This window comes from Silurus aristotelis (genome assembly GCF_946808225.1).
Source record: "Silurus aristotelis genome assembly, chromosome: 15".
NCBI classification, from domain to species: Eukaryota; Metazoa; Chordata; class Actinopteri; order Siluriformes; family Siluridae; genus Silurus; species Silurus aristotelis.
The window spans coordinates 9,909,667-9,923,555 of NC_139588.1; the positions used below are offsets into that span (position 1 = coordinate 9,909,667).

Below are 13,889 nucleotides of genomic sequence, written 5' to 3' on the forward strand. Positions count from 1 at the left end.
CAGGGAGAGGATGTGCATATTATATTATTATAACACAAATTAGATGATTTAATTATTTGTTTGATTTCATATATAATGAAAATGGATGTCACCATAATACAGAATACGTGGGGAGCTAAATGTATCGATGCATAGAAAAAACTGCGACCAAAACACTTAAGTGGGCAGAAATTGCCATCGAAACCTTGCAAACCAAACGGAAATTATTTCGGTTCAGCCCGGTACCGGTCCATGGCCCTGTCCTGGAGGAAACACCGCAGAGCAGATTGACAGCGTGTAAGATTTCAACCGCTAGGTGGCGATACTGAGTCAGAGAGGAGCTGCGGAGCGCTGAAGCAGGCGGAGCGGCAGCAGCAAGAGCACGAGCTGTAGCACGAGCGGAGAGAACACACACTCACACACACAGAAAGAGAAAGCACATAGCGGATCACGCTGTCTCTTCATGCCGCCTACACTGCAGCTGCTGGAAAAAGCCCTATAAGCATCCACACAGCGAACGGATGAGAATTTACAGAAATCGCACCATGTGCAATAAGGGATGCGCGGTGCTGACGCTCGTCGCTGCTTTGCAGGTAAATTGCACAAACTGCAATGCCCGCATGCATATTAAGCTCAGAGAGATGCGATGGTCGGTCGACGATGCTGAAGCTGCCTCATTGTGTTTGCGTGTTTTTATATACTAGTGTTTGTGGGTTGAAGTCAGAAAGCGTGTGTGTGTGTGTGTGTGTTGACTATACAGGCTGCTCCTTTTTCCTCATGCATTGCTGTAAATGGAATTTATTCCCAAATGCAAGCAGAAGAGAAGCAGGGGTTACCGACTATGGTGCATGCAGTTAAGCTAAACGTATAGGGGGCAATGCAATTAGACCCAGGCCACCAGCACTGGTGCAATTATTATTATTGTGCCCTTTGTTTTCTTGTACAGTAGTGGATCTTTCACCTGAGCAGTGCAGTGTATTGTACTGTATTATAAGACTCCCGGATTGTTCCTCTCGTGCAAACGGCTCGTGACCGTGTTAAACGTCCCATGCTGAATAAAAACATGAGCACCTAGGTGGGTTTTTTCCCCTCTCTCTCCTTCTCTCTCTCTCTCTGCTTTTCCTTCTGGTCTTGAAAGTTTTGCAAAAGAAGCACTGGGTTACTGTTGTGCTCGTTATGAACAATGACACGAAGAAGGTTTCAATAAGCATGTAATGAAGAGCTCGTTGAAGTCGCCGCAGGGCGTTAATGCCGTTTCTCTGAATGGGCTCCATGCTGAGAGACGCTCAGTCCTGCAAATGAGATTTCTCGGTTGGGTATTGAATTTGTTATTTAGTTATTTAGTGTCCGGATATTCGGGATAAACAGTGTTTAGGTGCATCCTATGGACGAGTAGTCTACTTTGCCATGGACTGGACAAGTACAGCTCTGATCTATCAGAGTCCAGGCATCCTGTGCAGAGGTGGAGAAAAAAACTCAGCACCAGCACTAAAAAGCATTTTGTGAGAATCCAAACCAGATTTACGAGATTATAAATAATTATTCCTTTAATGTATCTGAGACAGGGACACACTTTGACAAAAAAAAAGAATATACCAAATTTCTTTGAAAGGTTCTTTAAGGGGTTCCTGCTTTCAGAAAATGTTCAAGACATCCCCTTTAGAAAGCCAGAGCTAGATCTCCTTGTGCTTAAAGTATTAGAAGTGATATGATATTTTATGAGGTGGCTGTATTATATTAATTTATTGTGGCTTGGTGGTCAGTGATCAGAAGGTCAAGGGTTTGAGGCCAGCACCAAGAATCTGCCTTTACCCTCTCTCCTCCTGGGATGCTGTATAATGGCAGATCATGTGCTCTGACCCAGGCTTTTTAACAAGATGGATTGGGATGTGCAAAAAAACAGGATTTTAGTGTGCTGTAATATATATGTGGAATATATAAAGTCTGCGGTGGCTGCTTTATTGTAATATGTGTGCTTGCCTTCACCTATGTAATGCATTGTGTGTATTTGAAACATAGGGTGGGGTGTGTGTTTCCAACCATGCAAACCTGGCTCCAGATTGGGACACTGGAGGTCATGCTTAAAGGTCTTGGTAAAGAGGAAATGTGATTAACTGATACCTCGCTCTGTTCTCCTATGCCGCTTCTCTCTCTCTCTCTCTCTCTTGCTTCCTCCTTCTTGAATCCTAGTGTCAGCAACATCTTGGCTAGTCCTATCCATCTGTATGGATATTTAATATGCAGCGACAGCACAGTGCTGTGCAGATGCTGACATCCGTGGTTAAAAACTCAGATTTCAATCCAGTGAGTCACAGGTGCTAAGTAAACACCGGAGAGCAAAAATGTCACAGTGTGACCACCAGCACGTTTCTATGGAAATCGGCGCAAAGTGACTTATCAAGCATTGTGTGCGAAAGCTGGTAACAGGTCACTCAAGCCCCCTTTGAGGTAACAAGTAATTAACATGTTTGGTGAATCAGCCGTCTCATTAACAAACAAGGCAGCCGTCTCCGTTCTTCCTCTGATCTCACTCCAAAACAAAGAGGCCAGTTCACAGTGGACATCAGGAACCAAATACTGTCTGCCTTTGATCATTCAGTTCACTCTCCAAAAGCCAAAATAGGCATTTTGCCACACTGGGGCTCGCGGACTATATCGTACAGCATCTGAAGTCGATCTTGCAGTGTGGTTTCTGTAGTTTATGTTGCTGTATAAAGAGTGAAGACGAGCTTCAGCTGTTAGTCATGGCTTGATAGTTGCTTTGTGTTGCTTTGTCACGTACCAGGCGTGTGCCGATACGAAATTTTCACACATTTTTTAAAAGCCTAAGCTTCTATCAGAGTTTATAACAATGTCACGATGTTGTATTTAAAAAAAAAGATTACACATTTACCACAACCTGGCTGATCAGGCAGCAATTAAACTGACAAAAAGGCTCAGCAGGCATTTATCACACACAAAGGCTACCCAGGCTGCCTAATCCAAGCTGCTTAGCAGCAGTAGTGACTGTGCTTTAATTAAAAAAAGAAATACTCAATGGTATACCGTACCAGATAATGGCACCTACTAGGTGTGTGCAGAGCATCAGGACTTGCAAACCTTCAGTGTGTGCGCACCAAGTGTGCCTCCAGACCTGGCTTGTAAAGCCAGACCATGTGTTGGACAGTCAGCCCCACTTGGCAACGTCTCGCCCTCATGACCTCATCAGTCTAATTACACCCCACTCCAAAACAACAGATGCTTCAGTGCCATTGGGGGGTAAGGAAAGAGCAGTGGAGGTGGGGGAGGAAGAGAGAGGAAAAGAGAAGAGAGCGCATGGCAAGCCCTTCGGGGAATACGACGTTCATGAGATATACTGAATAATTTAGCAGACAGAAGAGAAGGTTGTGAATGTTTTTCCACTTTGAGCCACTAAATCAATGGATCGATGTCCAGTGGGCACTACACAATGAAATATACCTAGTTTGCCAAGAGGTAATGATAAACGGAACCGAGTTGTGCACTGTTGTGATATAGGTCAGTTCAACTGCATGTTGCTCTACAGAGCGAAATGAACCATCGATCAGTGGAAGTCATCACACTGTAACACTGGGGCCGTCGAATACGTTCAAATATTAATCATAGTCATTTCACAGTACTTTAATATTTTTTGAAAGCTATAATCGACATCAGAATGGTTAGAACAATATGTTATACTTCTAATGTTTTGACATGCAGTTAACACATTTTTGTACAAGTGATCTTTGCTACTAGAGAAAAGGAATGTAAACGCACGTCAAATATAAAATGTATAAATATAATAAAATAAAAAAATGGTAATTTTGTATTTAACATTGTAAGCATGTACTTGAGTGAGTCCCTATTATTAGGTCTACAGTACACTATGTAGTGATTGTTTAGCAAAGACGGAACCTGGGTAGCAGATGTAAAATCTAAATTGAAATATTAGACTTTTTTTTCTGGTTTATGCATAAACCTAAATGAGTTGGTTTGAAAGAGGCAGATGTAGAGGACAGGGTGGTATGGAGACGGATGATCCGCCGTGACAGCCTGTAATGGTAAACCCCCTAGGTTTTACTTTGCAACACAGTTTGTCACCCAGGTCAGATTAATTTGATATAAACGCATAGTTCATCACTACTACTGACTATAATTTTGTTACTAGGCTCTTGTCATATTGTTCTGCGTGGTGTTTAATGTTTATGTTTTTTAATGATTTCTAATTGACGTGGTTTGTATACTTTGCCAGGTGGTTTTGCAGGCTGAGGGGGCCATGCCATGCCAGCCAGCCTTTACCCAGCAAGAGTACAGCGTCATGGTCAATGACATCATTACTGAAGGACAGGCCCTGCTTAAAGGTGAGTGAGGAAGTCGTTTTGATATCTGTGCATTCGATTCCTGAAGCATTTGCAGCTTGATGTTACAGATGGCCAAGGCAACTGTGGCGGATTGCAGAAGGATCTTCTCTCAGCCTTTCTTTCTGCCTCTCTACAACTGGCTGATGAGAAAATGGTGTGTGTTTGTGTCAGGAGAGGTTTGTGTGCCTGTGTTTGTGTGTTCATGTGAAGGCAGAGAATAGGGAGGGTTGTGTTTAATCAGTGTGGTGTTTATAGGCTAGTGCATCCAAATGTGTGTGTGTGTGTGTGTGTGTGTGTGTGTGTGTGTGTGTGTGTGTGTGTGTGTGTGTGTGTGTAAGGTAAAAGTGATCGTTTCACTTTGAAAGGAATGTGTGTTTGTTGTGAGCGTGAGATATTTGCGGTTTAATATCAAATTGCTTGGTTTGCACACACTGCTGAAACATCCACCGATCAATGGCATTGATTACACACCCATCCGAGGAGGCCGTCAATAGCACGGAGCCTACTCACCCGTACTCATATGGTCATTTAATCACAGTTCAGAGATCCACACAAGCTGACTTCAGCATGGAGGAAATGCGAATGTGTATGTTTTGCACTTATTAATTACCCACAATGCCTTTTGTTCAGAGCAGTTTTTTACTGTTCAACTGCTAACAAAAGGACCAACCAATCTAATTTAATCCAATATAATCATTCCTTTCTTTCCTCTCTTGAATTGCTGTTCGTGCTTGACATGAGTATAAAGATCAAAATTATAGATAAAGATCAGAAATCAGCATTGTGACTGTCCTTAAAAGAAGCAAAAAAATAATAATAGATAACTAGCACAAATCAGTAACAACATGCCAGAGATAACAATACATTTTACCATATCTTCTCTGATTGTTTTAATACATTTTAATTAATCTGTAAAGTTTGTTTCATTTTCTTGTGTGTTATTAATTTGGCTAATACATTACTAGATAGCTTGCTGGGTAGCTAGCTAGCATATTCATGTGTTCTTTTTCTGCATATCAAATCTTTTGACACCTTTTTGGTTAATATAATTTTGTTTTTCTTACTATAAGATGAGTGTTAGGGCATTTATAGATCAGTATAAAGTATTTATTTTTTTTTTTCCAAGTTGTTTGCTTGTTTATTAGTTTTTAATGGGAGAGCATTGCTAGCTAACCTTAATCTGAGGTAAAACACAAGCATTTGAAACAGCTCATTTCAACTCATCTCATTTAATTAACAATCCATTCTTCAAATAGACGATTGTTAAGTTTACATTTACTCATGGTGAATAGTGCATTATTATCTCAAAGGCTTTTTACACCAGACTGAGATCAGAGCTTACATTTTCTCTGGTAATTATAGAAAACCCTCCATGAACAGCTCATTTCTTTACACAGATACAGTGTGTGTAGTTTTCTTTCTTTAACATTTTGCAACACTTTGCATGCTGTGTACCTTTTTGAAATACAAAGACACAAGCTGTTACCCCGACTTTATGTTTGATCTGTGTGAACAAGTAGCTCACCTACACACACACACACACACACACACTCGCACCTACACTGACCTAGAGCAATTAAAACAAAAGAGACAACCATGGCTTTAGATTTCACACAGGGAGTCTACATTTCACGTCTTGGGGGGGAGTTTCCAGTACTCATTTTACGTGTGTCTGTCTGTGTGTGTGTGTGTGTGTGTGTGTGTGTGTGTGTGTGTGTGTGTGTGTGTGTGTGTGTGAGTGCGCGCATCCAGTAAAACTGCCCTTGAATAGTCATGCACTTACAAAGAATAGCCAGCTGATATCCATACTGACTCACAGATTTGCTTTTTGTTGTTCTTTCCAGTTAAAATATGACATTCCCACAGACACACACACACACACACACACACACACACACACACACACACACACACACACACACACACACACACCCCTACACCCCCACACACTGACTTAAACCTTTAACCTTTACTACAATCTCATCCCTTTTGTCTGGACTCTTCTTGTCCCTGGTAATACCTTTGCTAACAGTATCTTTTGCTAATGCAGGCGTGAAAACCTCATCCTTTCCATTCATCTCTTTCTCTTTCTTGGCCAGTGTGTGTGCCTCTGGGGGGTTTGACCCCTGTATACAGATTAGTGGGAGTCTCTTGTCTAACATGAGGAGGATGTTTTGTTTCTGTAACACTCATTCATCACCACCCTTTTTAAAGCAAATGACTCAGGGATGAATACTTTCACCCTTTCCCTCCTTTTCCTCTCCTTTTCAACTGAGGAATATACAGTTAGAGGTGTCTCACCGGCCACCCCTCGGTGATCCACACTGATAAAATTCGTTTATGAAGCAAAATGCTGTGACATAGGATACAGAATAACTACTTCATGTGGATATTCTGTTTCCTTATTATTTATCTTCCCTCCTTCTGTATTTTTCTACTTACTGGTCACAGGACATGACATTTTTTATATATTTAATAACATGTTTAATGCTAGTGGCTGATTCAAAGTTTTTACATTTTAGTAAATTTTTTATTGTAATTATAGATCACTGAAACCACACATATATTCCACACACAAATATCCTGATGTGCCTGCTCTTATTGTGAAAAGTGTGTCTTCAAATATAGGGCTGCTATATTGCACACCTCTGCATCACTTTCTCTTTCAAGCGTTCAACTTGAGATTATGACGCTATTTTAATCTCATCTGTTTGTCATATGCTTTGATATCCTTTCTCTTTTGATACCCTTTCTTTCTTTCCTTCATGTTTTGAGCACCTGAATACAAATACCGGATTTGCCCGCAAGTTTTCTGTGTTATCTGAACAAAAAAGTAGCTCGCGTTGGCATGCTGGATGAGAGAACATGATCACAAGGAAATTTAGAGTTTTGTGAGTTGATTACATTACTGATCAGAGCCCACTAACACAGACAAGCATACACACAGAGCACTACTCTAGAGGAGTGTGTGTGTGTGTGTGTGTTTGATCATTTCTGATGAAAAGACATGCAAGAAGTTTTTGGGGTTCTAAAACTTACACAAGAAAATCTTGGAGAAAGAAAGAGAGAAAACGAGGGAGTTAGGTCAGACAGACAAAGAAATAGAAGACCATTTTTTTGCCTGGGACGTGAAGACTGTGTTGCAGTTTGTCCAATCAGAGTGCAGCAGTGAGGAGAATATCAGTATGCGGGTCAGCGCTCCTCTATGGGCTGACTGAACTGGAATTAAAGGAGGAACAGACATTGTGTGTATGTGTGTGTGTCTATGTGTGCTTGTGAAAGGGGGTATATTGGGAGCTTTTGTGATATCTGTTTTTAAAATGGTAATATGAACTCCTACATCCAGCCCCTAATTAACAGGATTTGACCGAACTAATAAATGGCCAATTGTCCTTGAAGTAAATACTATATTGCACTGCTGATTGAGATTATTTTTTTCCTTTTGGAACAGTTGATATTTAATCACTAATCCTTTGTGCAACAATAAAAAAACAGATTAAATGATTAAGCAATTGTTCTACTGTGGTGGGTACAGTCCACTGAAAAACTTTTGAAATGTAGTCAACTACATAAGTGAACTAAAAGTCAATTGCTCAGTGTATATGAAGCTCTACAGAAACTGTTTGTAACAGAATGTAAATATATTTCCAAGATAAGGTTAGGATTTTCTTACCCTTACAGCAAAAAAAGTATTGAGACAGGCATCTATGTGAAAGGGAATCATTGCTGTAAACAATACAGTAACTTACAAACGATAATGTATGTAGTATCAGTGTATATTAGCAAATAGAACTCACTAGCTATGTAAGTTAGTTAGCATGTTGGATAATCAGGTTCATTTAAGGATCTAATGTGACTCAGGTATATTGGGAAATATATTGCCTCCATGAAGATATGGTTTACATGGGTTGGATTGGAGGGTCCTGCTGTAGAACTCTGACCTTAACCCTACTTAACACATTTGGGATGAATTGGAACACTGGCCTTTGGAACAGTGGCATTTCATGCCTCCTCACCTACATCAGTACTATGGCTGAAATGATTCCTCAAGTAACTCGAGTACTTCAAATACAAAAAAAGCATTGCCTCGATGCTTCATTTAATCCATTTAACTATACACGGAGCACTGTTTTTCCCCATGGACCATTATTACTGACGCACCACCCGTTAAACTCTGGACCACTCTGGGTTCTCATTTATAAATGTGACGTATGCACAAAAACGGGGCTGGAAACGTGCATACGCCACTTTCCACGCATGCAGGGCTCAGAGTTTACTTACATGTGCACACTTTCTCCCGTCAAGTTTGTTTTTTTATAAATCATAACCTTTGTGTTGAAAGTGGCGTACGCACGATTTCAACCAGTTTTGTGCGTACGTCACATTTATAAATGAGACCCCAGAGCAGTCCAGGGTTTAGCGGGTGGTGCGTAAGTAATAACCCGTCCGTGGGGGAAACACAGTGCTCCGTGTATATAAACACAGTACTCTGTGTTTTAAAATGAGACCCCTGGACAGGTAAAACACAGAAGATGCTGCAGAAAAATAGAGAAATGGAGAGAAAACAGCGAGGGGGCGAGAAGAAGATTCAGGCAAAAGAACAGAAAGTTTCCAAAGTTTGGGATCATTTCAAACTAAAACATAAAAGTAAACACCATACAGTGCGTTTACTTTATTTATTTTTTTATAATTTGAAATAGATTTTTTTATTTTTTATTTGTTATTTTATTATTTGTATTTTATTTTAATATTTCTATTTGCATTTTGATGCAATATGGCAATTAAATGCACTAAATGGGTTCAGTTTTCACAGATTGCAATTTCAGCAATAAAAATGTAAATATTTCTGAAAAGGTAACACCCTTGTGACTGAATAAACAAAACTCTGCACATCCACACTCCAAAATCTTCCCAGAAGTGTGGGGGGTATTATAACAGTTAATAGGGATTAAATATGGAGTGGGATGTTGAAAAAGCACATTGAATGGTCAGGTGTCTACTAACATTTATCCATATAGTGTATAAAAACTCAGTTGCTTTTTTTCTTTTTCCTGATTTAGTGATATAGATATAAATATATATATATATATATATATATATATATATATATATATATATATATATATATATATATATATATATATATATGAAAATTGAGACATGTTCTCAGCAGATAAAATCTCATAAATTCTTCTTAAAACTTTTTTATTTCATAATACATTTGGAAATTTTGAAAACAGATTGGAGCAGTGTGTTTAGCAGTGTGCTCCTGCCCGTTAGCTTAGTTAATATTTTAGCTAAACTGTATGGTTTATGTTCTATAAATGTGGTAAATTGAGAATTTGACAATCATATAATCCAGATGTTGTTTTATTTCCATCTGTTTGTGTTCTTTTGTGTGTGTGTGTGTGTGTGTGTGTGTGTGTGTGTGTGTGTGTGTGTGTGTGTGTGTGTGTGTGTGTGTGTGTGTGTGTGTGTGTGTGTGTGTATACTTGAGTAGAGCTGCTGTGTGTGGCAAATAGCATACACTTTGTTCATACATCAGATCACTGGTGGCTCTATCTGAACAGAGCAGGCAGGCGAGCTCATGCACTCATGCCCTTAATTACTGAATTATTGAATCGTAGCAGTCATGAATAATGAAGAGTTTTGAAGGACGCCTGTAGTAAACTAGGATAAAGACGCTGAAACAACAAAGTGGTGTGGAAGAAGATTTACTTTGGCGTCTTCACTATGAGTAGAACCAGTATTTTAACATTTCTGAACTTTTGTTCTAGACTAAATAATGTTTCTAATCTGTTTAGATTCCATTAATTTTTACATATAGTTTATAGACAAAGGTTTGTGGACACTTTACCATAAGATGTACCTTCGGAACATCCCATTCCACATTAGGTCCCCATTTGCTGTTCTAATAACCTTCACTATTCTAGGAAGATGTTCGATCACCGGTCAGGGAACCAACCCCAGCCATTAGGGTTGCACAAGCCTTAGTGCCGGTCCCAAGCCCGGATAAATAGGGAGGGTTGCGTTAGGAAGGGCATCCAGCGTAAAAACATGTGCCAAATCAAACATGTGGATGATCCGCTGTGGCGACCCTTAATGGAAGAAGCCAAAAGAAATTTTATTCTAGGAAGAAGTTCCTCTAGATTTTGGGGTTTGTTTGTGGAGATTTTTTGCTCATTTTTATTAGGGTTGAGGTCAGAGATCTATAGAAGGACACTTAAAATTAGCCACTCCAAATAATATATTTATGGGGAGAAACAGGTTTGGGTCTTCTCTTTCAAATGAAGGCATCCATACACTTTCTATACCATTGTGTTCCTCCATCTTCATGTTAAAAGTTTGGGAAAGAACCACATATGGCTGAAAAAGCCAGGTGTCCCAATACTTTTGTCCATATAGTGTTACTTATATGTTGAGTTAATATAATAAAATAGTACGTTTGGAAAGCTGTTAGAGCTGGCAGCGGTGTTCTTGTGTAGGCCTGTTACTGTTTGTGCTCCATCTACCTGTGAAATAGCTTAATCTAATTCACCACACGTTGTCGTTATCAAAACAAATTTAAAAGGAGTAGTAATAATAAAAGATGTCAATAGAGCATCCAATTTCAACATCCCTAAGCAGTTGAGGCTCTTATATTTTTTATTTGTTTTTAGCATAATACCATTTACTATATATTGGTTGAACTGGTTCATAACTTTAGACTGCTAAATCTCTTTATTTATTTTTCACACACACACACACACACACACACACACACACACACACACACACACACACACACACACAAGCAAACATGTACACACATTGATGTAGTGATCATTGCTTCCAGTTTCTTTGTTTTGCCAGATCGATGTAAGGTAATGAAGTCCGTGTGTCAAATAGACAGACAGAAAGAGACACAAGAGAGAGAGAGAGAGAGAGAGAGAAAGAACCAATTAAATAATTGTGGACCAATAGTAAAGAAGATTTTGCAATATTTTAAATGCATCTGCTTGAGTAAGTATTGACAGTTACAGTAAGATAGAAAATACTATACAATACATTCATTCATTTTATTGAGCAACATAAAGGTTAATCAAAGCCATGATAAAATGTCAGTTGTGATGGCAGCAAACAATAAGAGAATGTGATTTAATGTGGATATTTCACTTTGTCTAGTTTGTCAATGTACACATTATTGCCTTTTTTTTTTTGCTTAATTCCAGTATGTAAAATTTTTATAGAAGTTTAAAGACGAGTGTTATTTAAATGCACCCTTAAATCTAATACCATATCTATGGCTGTTTGGAAGATTTGTTGGAAATCAGTGGTAAAGCCTGACAGTGATTCCTCTTCCTTTCCATGTTCCTCCATCGTCGAGAAGACATTTTGCGAACTGTCAAACTCGAGGCACCTTGAACAGCCCAAAAATAATCATTGCTCCAAAAAAAAAAATCCTTATTCTCACCTTAACCGTGTCTGCGCGTCTGTCACATTTTATTCAGATGTCATGGTCGTGTCAGTCATAGCACATGGCCCTGTCTGACCCAGGCGAGAGATGTGTGGCTCGGCGGGGCGCCGGCCTCACGGCTGCTTGAGTTGATCTACAGCAGACAGTGCCACAAGGTAGCTCAGTTTAGAACACAAGGCGTATATTTTGTGTGTGTGTGTTTGTGTAAAGGTGCATCAGGTCTGAGCCCTGCATAACATCGCCTGTCTGTTAGCTCCAGCTGGTTCTCATCCCAAGCTCATGGTGGCGATATATTTGGAAAAGCGTGTAGTTGGATGTGGTTGACTCTAGCTACTGGATATGTTTTTTCTTTTTTAGATAAGTGCTTTTGCTCAAGATCAAACGGCGAGGCTGTTTGCACTTAGTACTAAATTATATTAGATTCGAACAAAGCTGTGAGAGCTGGCACTTATGGATGCTTTTAGATGCAGGGCTGCTGAGGTTCTGGCATTTCTACAGAGGAGACTGGAAGACTGACCCAGTAATGCACCACACAAACAAAACTCTTGTTCCCTCTCTGTCTCTCTCTCTTTCTCCCTGTGTCTCCCTCCCTTTCATAAGCCTCTTTTGAGTGTTAAAAGATTATTACAGGATGCCCGGTTGTCATGGATTCAGTTCTTTCAAGCTTATTGTTAGAGGTCACAGTGATTTTTCCTCTTATTTTTACTGTGTAAGTTTGAGTGAAAGAGTTGCACATAAAGTTTGAACTGTATTTTGTACCTTACATTCTTACAATTACAAGTTCACCAAACTAGCACACGAGTAATGAAGTGCCTGTTTTAAGTGGACAATAAAGCTCTGACAGAGATTTATGTATTTTATGGGGCATTGGTTGTTGTATTTTATTTAATTAGAAACAGTAAGTAAACTACGTAAAAAAAAAGTTTGACTAAACAATAAATAAAATACTTTACTACTTTACACATAATGCTTAATTGAGGACAGTTTGCTTTTATATGCAGCGTTGCATAATAATAATACCTAGCATGACTTTGAGCACAGGAATGCGTTTGACAGAGAAAGGCACAGTGAGTGGTGTTGGACGGTTAGACAGCAGCTTAAATAAATATTTTTGCATGGAATGCACATTTTGAAAGAACACACACCCTCACAAGGCCACCCTTTAAATTCATTTGTATGTGATTGCCCTGGTTTCCAGAGTATGATGGATCACTGCTTAGTGTGCCTGACTGTGCTGTGTGTATCGTAGCTATCAGAGAGAGAAAGAGAGAGAGAAAGATAGATGGGTGTGGTAAGTTGCTTTATTAAGCCAAGGAGCATTTAATGTCTGTTAGCAGCCATAAACAAATATTAAGAAGTCGTTTCAACCATAATTAATGCAGTAATAGCATTTAATTACAGAAAACTCATATGCGTGCTTTGTGTCTGCTTGTGTTCTTAACATCGCCTGGAACTACAAAGTGGGAGGGTGTATTTTATATTCATCCATTCATCTCGTTTTCTCTCACTCTGGCTGAATGAAGGCATTTTTTTTGTTTGCTGCCTTGCTAATACTGAACAGGGGACGGTTAGAAAAGAGAGCCCATGGTCAGAAAGCAAACTCTTATGCCTAGTGCATACACTTGAATGGCTGTCTGCAGAGCCCAGGCACCCAGAGGTCAGACTTGTGGATGTGTGTGTGTGTGTGAGTGTGTGTGTGTGTGTGTGTGTGTGTGTGTGTGTGTGTGTGTGTGTGTGTGTGTGTGTGTGTGTGTGTGTGTGTGTGTAAAAATGCGGGGGTGGGTTGCAACAGCAAAGCCTGGTTTCAATCACTGCAGTTGATGAGATTTGGGGTGGGGGAGGTGGTAGCTATGGAGACAGATAAAGCAGAGGACAGCCAGAGAGGGTTAGCGCAGGGGAGGTGAACTCTGAGTCCGAGTCCACAAGCGATGGCAGGAATTCAGTGAGAGAGAGAGAGAGAGAGAGAGAGAGAGAGAGAGAGAGAGAGAGAGAAAAAGGGAAGAAAAAAATGATAGGTAAAGAGAGGACAGAGGAGCGTAACGGCTGAAGAAGAGGAGAGAGGAGTAAGTATTGTGTGTGGAACGTGTGTGCAGTCT

At 39.8% G+C, this 13,889-nt stretch overlaps 1 protein-coding gene across 1 annotated transcript in view; it reads left to right on the top strand.

Moving 5' to 3' along the window:
* The first annotated feature begins 334 nt into the window (after positions 1-334).
* cdh2 (cadherin 2, type 1, N-cadherin (neuronal)) overlaps positions 335-13,889 on the top strand; it is a 46,936-nt gene continuing 33,381 nt past the window's right edge. Inside the window, exons 1-2 of the mRNA XM_083561950.1 lie at positions 335-572; positions 4,229-4,337. Coding sequence (XP_083418076.1) covers positions 501-572; positions 4,229-4,337 — 181 coding nt within the window. The 5' untranslated portion in view covers positions 335-500. The remainder of the gene's footprint in view (positions 573-4,228; positions 4,338-13,889) is intronic.